Genomic DNA, 12,404 nt, shown 5'->3' with positions numbered 1-12,404 from the left:
ATAATTTTTACATTTGGATTTATAATCCTCTGTCCTCTTCAAAAAAAAAAGTAGCGTTTATTAATAAACACGGCAGGCTAGTTGAGGTTTCTTATATGTACCTTGTCAGTAATAGTCTGCTTAATTCTGATTGGTCAATTTTGTACTGTTGTCTCTGGGTACCTACAAATAGCCAAACAAACCTTGGCGGGGGAGAGTCGAAGACTTTTTTTTCTCGACGGTATCGGCATTAGTTTTGGTTTTAAAGAATACGTTATTATTCAATAGACAGCGACAAGGAAAATAGGTTTATCTTAATATTGTTATATGTGTAATCAAGTGAGAAGTTTATTATAAGCATGATGAATTTAGAGCGATCATTACCAGTAGCGGCTCCAGATTCTTTGTCTTAGCGCTAGTTTATGAAAAACATTGTGTAAGCTTTACGCTTATATTCAAATCGCTGAACACATGCCGATAGAATGCTAACTGTGTATTGTCTTAATGTAGTAGAGCCTATTTATTGCCTCCGAATGTGGTTTTAGAATGTTACAAATTGTGGAGGAATTCCAAATGAGGAAAATAAAGCCATTTCTATTCTCAGAACTCTGGGTGTGTTCACATGCAGAGCACAAATCCAGAGTATGGGACTCCATACTTGGCTACACGCCACGTTATAATATACGTATGTATTTACAAGGTGGGCAGTTGCTAAAACCATATCGAGATGAATCAAAGACAAGACCGTAACAACGAAAAGTGGCGCGCACACAGACAACACAATTTGAATAGTTTTGGTATATTATTGTTGTACGAAAAAGTCTCATTCAATTGCAATCTACAAACAATTTAATATGTAATCATAAATATCAGAGACAGAAAAAGCAGTATACCAAAAACAATTGTAATAAGTATTGTGTATTACATAGCCTATACAAAATAAATGAAACAATTCAAGTGAAATACAAAAAAAAAAAAAAAAAAATTGGAATCAGAATCACTAAAACCTGACAATCATTAATTGCATAATAGGTAATAAATATCAGAGACAAATAACAAATAACAATTGGCAATACTTACAGTGGGTACGGAAAGTATTCAGACCCCCTTAAAATTTTTCACTCTTTGTTATATTGCAGCCTGCAATATAACAAAGAGTGAAAAATTTTAAGGGGGTCTGAATACTTGCAGCCATTTGCTAAAATCATTTAAGTTCATTTTTTTTCCCTCATTAATGTACACACAGCACCCCATATTGACAGAAAAACACAGAATTGTTGACATTTTTGCATATTTATTAAAAAAGAAAAACTGAAATATCACGTGGTCCTAAGTATTCAGACCCTTTGCTCAGTATTTAGTAGAAGCACCCTTTTGATCTAATACAGCCATGAGTCTTTTTGGGAAAGATGCAACAAGTTTTTCACACCTGGATTTGGGGATCCTCTGCCATTCCTCCTTGCAGATCCTCTCCAGTTCTGTCAGGTTGGATGGTAAACGTTGGTGGACAGCCATTTTTAGGTCTCTCCAGAGATGCTCAATTGGGTTTAAGTCAGGGCTCTGGCTGGGCCATTCAAGAACAGTCACGGAGTTGTTGTGAAGCCACTCCTTCGTTATTTTAGCTTGTGCTTAGGGTCATTGTCTTGTTGGAAGGTAAACCTTCGGCCCAGTCTGAGGTCCTGAGCACTCTGGAGAAGGTTTTCGTCCAGGATATCCCTGTACTTGGCCGCATTCATCTTTCCCTCAATTGCAACCAGTCATCCTGTCCCTGCAGCAGAAAAACACCCCCACAGCATGATGCTGCCACCACCATGCTTCACTGTTGGGACTGTATTGGACAGGTGATGAGCAGTGCCTGGTTTTCTCCACACATACCGCTTAGAATTAAGGCCAAAAAGTTCTATCTTGGTCTCATCAGACCAGAGAATCTTATTTCTCACCATCTTGGCAAACTCCATGCGGGCTTTCATGTGTCTTGCACTGACGAGAGGCTTCCGTCGGGCCACTCTGCCATAAAGCCCCGACTGGTGGAGGGCTGCAGTGATGGTTGACTTTCTACAACTTTCTCCCATCTCCCGACTGCATCTCTGGAGCTCAGCCATAGTGATCTTTGGGTTCTTCTTTACCTCTCTCACCAAGGCTCTTTTCTCAGTTTAGCCAGACGGCCAGCTCTAGGAAGGGTTCTGGTCATCCCAAACGTCTTCCATTTAAGGATTATGGAGGCCACTGTGCTCTTAGGAACCTTAAGTGCAGCAGAAATTTTTTTGTAACCTTGGCCAGATCTGTGCCTTGCCACAATTCTGTCTCTGAGCTCTTCAGGCAGTTCCTTTGACCTCATGATTCTCATTTGCTCTGACATGCACTGTGAGCTATAAGGTCTTATATAGACAGGTGTGTGGCTTTCCTAATCAAGTCCAATCAGTATAATCAAACACAGCTGGACTCAAATGAAGGTGTAGAACCATCTCAAGGATGATCAGAAGAAATGGACAGCACCTGAGTTAAATATATGAGTGTCACAGCAAAGGGTCTGAATACTTAGGACCATGTGATATTTCAGTTTTTCTTTTTTAATAAATCTGCAAATGTCAACAATTCTGTGTTTTTCTGTCAATATTGGGGTGCTGTGTGTACATTGAGGAAAAAAATGAACTTAAATGATTTTAGCAAATGGGTGCAATATAACAAAGAGTGAAAAATTTAAGGGGGTCTGAATACTTTCCGTACCCACTGTATATATATAATCAGTAAACAAGAAAATCAGGGACAGAGAGACCCCCTGGCAATTTATCATAGCAGTAATAATAATAATTAATAATAAATATTCTAAATAATCAGCACTATTTCAGGGTCTTCTAAATTTGTAACATTGATCATGTGACATGCTTCCATTGAAGCTCAAGATGCTCTTTGAATCATTCTCAAATCATGCTGGAGAAAAAAACTAGGGCAAACTAAGACTTATTTTTCCAGTTCAACTGTCTTGCAGAATGGAAATTCATAAGTGGCTCGAAAAAAGTGAATAAGCATCACAATTAAACACTGCTTTTATTTCATTAAAATATTTTCAATTTATTCAAATATTTTGAATATTAAATTATCTATTGTATAGTAAGAGCTTTAAAAAGGCAGAAATAAATATTTGTGTATCACAAAATGATGACAGCCCTATTTTAACAAATATACTTCTCCAGAGGCCATCTAATATGGAATCAAATGAAATCAGTACTGTCAAATCTTCATGATGAGCCATCTATGATAGGGTTAATCAGAGGTGTGTGTAGCTGGAGATGATCTGCTCTAGTGCAGTAAAACTGTCCAGAAAATCCTCCTCACAGATTCCAAACTTTGTATACTGATGAACATAAGCCCTACAGAAAGAAAAAAATAGTATTTTTTAAAAAGACACTACAGAAATTTGTCCAGTATTTATGCTGCTGTATTTCTCACCTTGAGGCAAACATGTTCCAAGCCTTCCTGACTATATTGTCCAGTGGTTTTAAAAGGGACTGGTTGTTGCTGACCAAAGTGGCCGACTTTTCATATCCATTGAAGGCTACAGGGGAGTTCCATGTGCAGAAACTATTTTCTGTTTTAAGCCACGGCACATATAACGCAGGATCCTTAAAACCATCTGTTGATTGAAGTATTTTTCATGTTAGTTTCCATCCACATTATTTTTCAATGCAGAAGTAAGCTGTTTTCTGTGAATGTGTGAGACTTCCGATTCATTAACCACTATAGGGAAATAACGAGAAGAATGACAGTGCAGTAAAAGGTAAAACTGTTTGTGCTGCGAACCAGTGTTTATAATTAAGACAATACATTCAAATAATATGGTAAAAAATACCAGTTTGCAATATCAAGCATCATAACAAGCTGCTTTGTACAGCTTAAAATAACTGGAAGTGAATGATAACGGAAGCCAGACAGAGGCCCGCTTTCACGTTAAAAATAACGTGAATAGTCCACCCCAAAAAATGACAATCTAATACTTATGGCAAATATGAAGAATGTTTAAATTCCCATTAACTTCTATTGAATGGAGAAAAAAAAAAAGGATGTCAATGGGAACACGACACATTTTTAAATTTAAAAAATATTTCAGTTTATCATTTTGAAATTGTATAATTACAATAAAATGATTCGGTAGTCAGAGGTGGGTTGGGCGCTAGTGCTGTCAAACAATTAATCACGATTAATCGCATCCAAAATAAAAGAGGGATTTGAAATGTTGTAAAAGTGACAAGGAGATGTTTTTATTACTCAACAGGTGAGTAAGGTATTTTATTGAACAGATAAATTGTCATATGTAGTAAAGCATTATCTTTTGTGAAGAGTCATTTCATTATAGTTGTAGCGCTGTGCTGGAATTTATTTCAAGGAAGAACCGTGTCTATTAATGGGTAAAGCTACAGTAACCTCTTCAGCTAGTCAGTTTGAGATCCTTTCCATCTAAACTGGTTATATCTCTTAAGTCTAGCAGAGAACCATATTCATCCGCACAGTCACGCAGTGCCGAAGCACAACCAAAACAATGTTTGTCCACAAAATGCATGCAGTACTATTTAACCACTAGAGGGCCAAAAGTTTCATAGTGTACCTGTTAATGGACAGAAGTACATTTAAGGGCTACTTGCCTGTAACCGCAGTAGAGACATCTTTCCCCCGCAGTATTAGAACATTAGCAAGTGACGAATTAAAACTTTTATGCCTGCTGTTTGGCACGCTCTCTCCTCCTGATGTGACACTTACTGTCCAGTCAATTCCTTTAAAAAAAAAAAAAAAAAAGCATTTTAGTTCCTCAAAACCATTATATAGACATTCAATGAATATTTTGTATTTCTTCAGTTGTGTCATCTATACAGTGCATCCGGAAAGTATTCACAGCACTTCACTTTTTCCACATTTTGTTATGATACAGCCTTTTTCCAAAGTGGATTAAATTAAATTCATTATATTCCTCAAAATTCTACAAACAATACCCCATAATGACAACGTGAAAGAAGTTTGTTTGAAATCTTTGCAAATTTATTAAAAATAAAAAAGTACATATGTATTCACAGCCTTTGCCATGACACTCAAATTTGAGCTCAGGTGTATCCTGTTTCCACTGATCATCCTTGAGATGTTTCTACAACTTGGAGTCCACCTGTGGTAAATTCAGTTTACTGGACATGATTTGGAAAGGCACACACCTGTCTATATAAGGTCCCACAGTTAACAGTGCATGTCAGAGCACAAACCAAGCCATGAAGTCCAAGAAATTGTCTGTAGACCTCCGAGACAGGATTGTATCGAGGCACAGATCTGAGGAAGGGTACAGAAAAAGTTCTGCTGCATTGAAGGTCCCAATGAGCACAGTGTCCTCCATCATCCAAATTTGGAACCACCAGGACTCTTCCTAGATCTTCCAAACTGAGTGATCGGGGGAGAAGGCCCTTAGTCAGGGAGGTGACCAAGAACCTGATGGTCACTCTGATAGCACTCCAGTGTTTCTCTGTGGAGAGAGGAGAACCTTCCAGAAGAACAACCATCTCTGCAGCACTCCACCATTCAGGCCTGTATGGTAGAGTGGCCAGACGGAAGATACTCCTCAGTAAAAGGCACATGACAGCCTGCCTGAAGGACTCTCAGACCATGAGAAACAAAATTCTCTGGTCTGATGAAACCAAGATTGAAGTCTTTGGCCTGAGCAAGCATCATGTCTGGAGGAAACCAGGCACCGCTCATCACCTGGCTAATACCATCCCTACAGTGAAGCATGGTGGTGGCAGCATCATGCTGTGAGGATGTTTTTCAGCGGCAGGAACTGGGAGACTAGTCGGATAGAGGGAAAGATGAATGCAGCAATGTACAGAGACATCCCTGATGAAAACCTGCTCCAGAGCACTCTGGACCTCAGACTGGGGCGAAGGTTCATCTTCCAATAGGACAACGACCCTAAGCACACAGCCAAGATAACCAAGGAGTGGCTACGGGACAACTCTGTGAACATCCTTGAGTGGCCCACCCAGAGCCCAGACTTGAACCCAATTGAACATCTCTGGAGAGATCTGAAAATGGCTGTGCACCGATGCTCCCCACCCAACCTGATCCAAGTTTGAGAGGTCCTGCAAAGAAGAATGGGAGAAACTGCCCAAAAATAGGTGTGCCAAGCTTGTAGCATCATCATCAAAAAGACTTTAGGCCAAAGGTGCTTCAACAAAATATTGAGCAAAGGATGTGAATACTTATGTACATGTGTGTGTGTGTGTTTTTTTTTTTTAATAAGTTTGCAAAGATTTCTAATAAACTTTTTTCACTTTGTCATTATGGGATATTGTTTGTAGAATTTTGAGGAAAATAATGAATTTATTACATTTTGGAAAAAGGCTAACATCAAAATGTGGAAAAAGTGAAGCGCTGTAAAGCATCCTTCCTAATATTACATGAATATGTGACATCACCTTCTTCCATCCTAGCACTGGCGATGAGCATTTGACGTAAATGCTTGAGCAGGCCAGGCCAGTTAAACACACTATAGGCCAGAGACGTGCTGGACATCTGAGGAATGTTACACAAGCTGAGTAGTTTGTACTCGGGGTGACACACCAGAGAACTCAGTAATTCCCCTGTAGAGAGCAGATAAACACTGGTAAAGGAGTGTAATTTTTCCTGATAACTCTCTGAAATTGGATGTGAATTGTGAGCCATTTGTACCTATGGGGTTTCTGCTGTAATGGCAGGGTGAATCAGCAGTATAAGCGGGCTGAAGCACGCTGCCCAGCTGGTGAGCGATCACCTTATTAACGTCACTAATGGAGATGTGTTTGATGTTCATCAGCTGGCTGCAGATTTTGTGCACAGTGTCATTCTCGTGAACCAGAATAGCATCAGAGAGCTGGTAGAGATGTGACAGCGTGAGCACAGAGTTGTAGTTTTGCACGATCACCTGGAAAGGAAAACAAAGTCAGTGATTAGAATAAGGATAAATGGCTAATAAGAGTGTCTATGATAAAGAAAAGGAAAAAAATCTAGTTTAAAACACGTTTTTAGAAATGTACTCTTTGTATTCAAGTTGGTTTAATATGGTTTTGATGGAAAGACAAGACACCAGAGGTGAATAGATTAAACATTTTAAATGTCACCATACTTCCCCAGTTTATTTTTCACAGACATTTTTTAAATGTTTAAATATGCAAATGCATCATCTAATTAAATATGCACTAATTTGCTTACATTTCCAGAACAGACATCTGAACACTGGATGAAGCCTGGTTCAAAGTTCTTGTATCATTTATCTATTATTATTATCTATTTTTATCACTCCATATATCAGAAAATACTGAACAAACAGACAGAAAAAAGTCACCATGTTTTTATAAAATGTTATATACATCAGGCGAATAATATATGAACAAACCACCGAGTAAAAAAAACAAAACAAAAAACTTTAGAATATACAGATAAGAATAAAACTTTGTTAAGAATAAAAGTTTGGTGTATGTAAATGCTACTGTACGGTACTTGAATGTGCAATAAAATCAACACTTAAAAGTGTATTTTGGATGTTTTCCACTAGTTTGAAAGAAGGCATGGAAAAAAAATAGCCCAAAATGTTAAAACTGACCAGTGCATTAGAAAACAATGGCTTTGCCTGTAGTGTCTTGCCTTAAGAAAAGTTTAAATTTAATAGCGATCATGTCATGTGGTGTAACCATTATGTATAATTAACATTTTTCCTTACACATAGAATGCGAGTGTACACATCTTAATCACTATTATCAAAAATTTTTTTAAGATTAACTTTTTTTTTTTTTAAATCAAATATCATGAATTATTAATTCATAAATATCTTAGGTTTTTGGGGAATTACACTGCATGACATTTTACAACCTGAACTATCATTACCTTGTCATAAAGAGGTCAAATTATCTGATATTTTAAGAAACTTATTGACCTTTTACAGGTATGAGAGTCTGCAGGGGTTTTATGTTTTTTTTCCCTGGCATGTTTCTTGATGTTAGTCGCACCACATGACTTCGTTGGTCACACAGCATGACTTTTTTTTGTTTGTTTTTTTTTTTTTTTTTGCATTTTTGAATTAAGAAGCAGTGAAGCAAGCTTACAAATAATTTTAAAATAAATTATTAAAATGTATTTTCCTAATAATTAACATATAAAGACTATCAGGGCTCGGCAATATATATGCCATTGACCCAACTGCTACTACATAAATGATACATTCAAATACAAAAAGCTCACTACCTCACCAGCTCCATAGGGCCATGTCACTTGATTTAGGATGAAGGACTGGGGGTATATGTCCCTCAAACGCTGAGTGACGTAGGTACCCACACCAGAACCAGTGCCACCTGCAACACTCATCATGGTGAAAATCCCTGCAAGACGATCACATCGCTCGACCTCCATCCGCACCAGATCCTCCACAGCCTCTTCATGACGTGGTCCATGAACACAGAACCTTCAGAGAAGAACAGTAAAATGAACTCACACATGACAAACACATTAAAGGATTAGTTCACTTTCAAATTAAAATTTCCTGATAATTTACTCACTCCCATGTCATCCAAGATGTTCATGTCTTTCTTTCTTCAGTCGAAAAGAAATTAAGGCTTTTTATGAAAACATTCCAGGATTTTTCTTCATATAATGGACTTCAATGGCCTCCAAATGGTTGAAGGTCAAAATTATAGTTTCAGTACAACTTCAAAGGGCTTTAAACAATACCAGATGAGAAATAAGGGTCTTATCTAGCAAAACGATTGGTCATGTTCGAAAAAAATAAATAAAAATATATATGCTTTATAAACACAAACGATCGCCTTGTAAGTGCTTCCGCAAAAACCTTAATTTCTTTTCGACTGAAGAGAGAAAGACATGAACATCTTGGATGACATGCGGTGAGTAAATTATCAGGAAAATTTAATATGAAAGTGAACTAATCCTTTAAAAGCTCAAACTAAGAGCTCATCTTCTTACCCATTTGCCCAGTTGTTTCCAGAGCCCTGCTTCTGGGAGAAATGTGCTTTGTCTCCATACCTCCATCTTCCAGATTTTGAAGCCTTTGCTATTGCTTGAGAGATAACCTTGGGCTCCATATCAACAAGTACTGACCGCGCCACAAGTTCTGTGAGACATAAACATTGGGAAGTGGGAACCTAGTACATATCAAACATTACAGAGGTATTAGTACACATTAGTGAGTTGAACCTACCTCCAGTTGAGGTTTCATAAAATAATCTCTCATCACTGCACTGCTTGTACTTCTTTCTGTTTGGTCCATTTGAATCATCGCTAATGACACTGAAGAGCTCGTGTCCGATCTGATTCCCACACTGACCCAACTGTAAGCTTACAACCGACATATCTACGGGCTCTATCTTTCGATATTACCCATTAAATGATACGACAACCGTCTCACGCGCTCTCGTGGCAGCATTATGTGAATACACAACTACCGAATGTGTAGCTATAGCAACGTTTATTTACCTTCTAACTCAACGAGACAAATTCCCTGGATGTCAGTTTACTGTACGGAGAGTCAAAACAAAGCCATGGATACACAATATAAAGCAGCATTAAGTAACTACTCAAAAAAAAAAATTATAAAGTAAAAGTAGAGTTGTGCCTACAGAAGCCAGTTGAAGGCGGGTGCAGGTTTGCAAGCGTTGAAAGTGATGCATGATGGGACTGGGTCTGGGAGCAAGAGTGAAAAACATCTATACAACCATCAGGTGGCGCACATTACATACTTTCTGTTGGCTCCAGTGTTCTACTTTTGTACTATGGAGCACCCCAAAATCAAACTGAAAATTAGAGAAATAATATTTTTGCATAAAGCACAAGATTTATTTATATTTTTACATTATTTTCGAGCCAATTTTAATTTTTCTCATTCTTTTTACCTTTTTAATTCAATATTAATTCTATATTCTACATTTATTCGTAGCGGTGACTCCCTTGCGAACGCAAGGCTACTTCATTACTGCAGTAGATTTTTTTTTTCTTTAATATAAATTAAAGTTAGTGCAACAAATATGATGTATTACAATTGAAACAATAATACTTTTTTTTGTTTTATATTGCATTACAACCGATTAACAAAGTAATTTCACTCGGCGGCCATCTTTGAAACGCCTCTCGTCAGGTAAGTGTAACTCCTATCTCTTTGAATGGGGAAACATCAAATTCTCCAAAGCTGTTTGCCAAGCTTTCGATTAAATTTCATATTTGAAATCACCAATGAAATCTGACAACAATTGTCTCATAAATTTTGATTCTAAATGCTCGAATCATGACAAAAAAAGCTGTATTTTTCAGGCTGGATTAAGCTAATGCGCGTCTCTTGTGTCTCATTTCGGAGGCGCATGTCTGACTGTTTCTATCATGAACCGGAGCTTCTAATGGCCGCTGCAGTGATGCGATGATTTTTCCAATCGGCGATTGGCTCTTATATTTGAAGGCGGGACTTATTCCGCCATATGGTGCATTGCACTTTCTCCCATTCAAAACAACAAGAGTGACGCATCTTGTGTTATTCTATAGTCTTTGATTACAATAATAAAAAAAATATTTATTTGTTTTAATTAATGTTTTTATTTAGTTGTATTATAGCAAATTTGAGGAAACGTTCAATTTTTTTTTTTTCTTTTTTGATTCAGGGTTAAAATATGATAACGTGGATAAAGTTTGACAGTAAAGATAACATTTAGGCCTAATAAAAGATTTACACCAAGAAAGCTTATTTTATTTGTTTTAATTAATTAAGTAATTATATAGGCTAACTAAATGTGTGATGTTGTAAAACATACAAATAAATTAATACAACACAAAACAAACATTTTTTGCTAACATGTCACAATAAGGTTTCATTTGTTAACATTAGTTAATGTATTAACTAACATGAACTAACAATGATTAATTCATTTGTTACAGTAGCCTATTTATTAATATTTATAGTTCACCCAAAAATGAAAATTCTGTCATCATTTACTCGGCCTCAAGTAGTTCCAAACCTGTATGAATTTCTTTTTTTTTTTGTTGAACACAAAGGAAGATATTTGGAAGAATGCCAGTAACCAAACAGATCTCGTCCCCCATTGACTACCATAATAGGAAAAATAAATACTATATGGTAGTCGATGGGTGGCGAGATCTATTTGGTTACTGACATTCTTCCAAATATTCTCCTTTGTGTTCAACAAAAAAAAAGAAATTCATACAGGTTTGGAACTACTTGAGGGCGAGTAAATGATGACAGAATTTTCATTTTTGGGTGAACTATCCCTTTAATGTTAGTTAATAAAAATACAGTCCAGGGTGCATTAAGTAATGTTAAAGGGTTAGTTCACCCAAAAATGAAAATTACCCCATGATTTACTCACCCTCAAGCCATCCTAGATGTATATGACATTCTTCTTTCAGATGAATATAATCAGAGTTATATTAAATAATGTCCAGGCTAATCCATGCTTTATAATGGGAGTGAAAGATGGCCCAAATTCTAAAGACAGAACCAAGCGAGAACCAAGTTGTGTACAGCAAAGGAAATCCACGTGAAGAAGCAAATTATTTAAGCTATAGGCTACTCTACATTTTATTAATGTTAAAATGCTGATTTCTTGTGAATATCCGGGTTGCTTCTACAAAAAGACTTGAGATTAAGTGAGCCGACATTAAAGGGAGATGCAGCGCTGTGCGTGACTGGCTGCCGCTTCAAACCTGGAAATCCTCGGACATTTTTCTTAACAAATCATAGTTTTGTACTTTTAATTCGTGACCGGTGTTTTGTTTTGCTCTCTTCTCTGTGCTTACGTGTTCGTCACTGGAGCTCACACTGCAAATGCGTCCTACATCATAAGCTGGGACGCCACTCTCTTGTGAATGCGCGTATGACAGTTAAGCTGAGGACACACTTAACGATTGTAAGGCCGATTATGAATGTAAATTGATATTTATGACTGATCGCTCTCAAATGTGTCCAGTCAGAGCCAATTGCGTTCAGTCGGCGATTACAGTCGGTGTTCAAATCCCGTGTGTAAGTATTTAAATCTGCTTCAGTCGCAGGAAACAATCGCTGTGTGTTGAGCTCAGTCTTATATGAGATTACAGTTGATAAAATTTGAAATATGGTTATTTTTCTTACACAAACGCATTGCTTCACTTCAGAAGGCCTTTATTACGGAAGAGGATTAGGGCCAAGCAATAATAAAAAAATAAAACCATCTCGAGATTAAAGTTGTTAAATTTCGAGAAAAAAACTTGTTAAATTTCGAGAAAAAATGTTGAGAATAAACTCGTTAAATTAGGAAAAAAAATCGTTAAATTTCGAGAAAAAGGTCGAGATAAAATTTTGAGAATAAACTCATTAAATTACGAGAAAAAACTTGTTAAATTTCAAGAAAAAAGTCAAGATAAAA

General features: G+C 36.9%; 1 protein-coding gene across 2 annotated transcripts; it reads right to left on the bottom strand.

The window, feature by feature from the left end:
- Window positions 1–3,008: 3,008 nt before the first annotated feature.
- On the bottom strand, window positions 3,009–9,696 carry tubd1 (tubulin, delta 1). 2 transcript variants are annotated; one of them, XM_048160410.1, is made up of 8 exons: window positions 9,200–9,696; window positions 8,965–9,112; window positions 8,230–8,446; window positions 6,682–6,913; window positions 6,429–6,593; window positions 4,620–4,748; window positions 3,430–3,613; window positions 3,009–3,350 (listed from the first exon to the last, which is right to left on the bottom strand). In XM_048160410.1, exons 1-8 carry the CDS (start codon window positions 9,348–9,350, stop codon window positions 3,248–3,250), a joined length of 1,329 nt encoding a protein of 442 aa, XP_048016367.1. In that variant the 5' UTR covers window positions 9,351–9,696; the 3' UTR covers window positions 3,009–3,247. The 2 variants fall into 2 exon arrangements, with proteins under 2 accessions (XP_048016367.1, XP_048016368.1); XM_048160411.1 differs by lacking the exons at window positions 8,965–9,112; window positions 9,200–9,696 and having other exon boundaries at window positions 8,235–8,377.
- Window positions 9,697–12,404: the final 2,708 nt, after the last annotated feature.

Source organism: Megalobrama amblycephala, linkage group LG16, assembly GCF_018812025.1.
Source record: "Megalobrama amblycephala isolate DHTTF-2021 linkage group LG16, ASM1881202v1, whole genome shotgun sequence".
Taxonomy (NCBI): Eukaryota; Metazoa; Chordata; class Actinopteri; order Cypriniformes; family Xenocyprididae; genus Megalobrama; species Megalobrama amblycephala.
Note: the sequence above shows the minus strand (reverse complement) of the source record. Positions and strands in the feature narration are given on the sequence as shown.

Bases quoted from the DNA above. Each gene is read 5' to 3' on its own strand.
- tubd1 (XM_048160410.1), bottom strand. From the start codon at position 9,350: ATGTCGGTTGTAAGCTTACAGTTGGGTCAGTGTGGGAATCAGATCGGA. The intron at 4,749-6,428 runs GTGATGTCACAT...TTTTTTTTAAAG, and splicing joins CAGTGCTAGGATGGAAGAAG to GAATTGACTGGACAGTAAGT. The intron at 3,351-3,429 runs GTGAGAAATACA...TTCTTTCTGTAG, and splicing joins TGGAACATGTTTGCCTCAAG to GGCTTATGTTCATCAGTATA.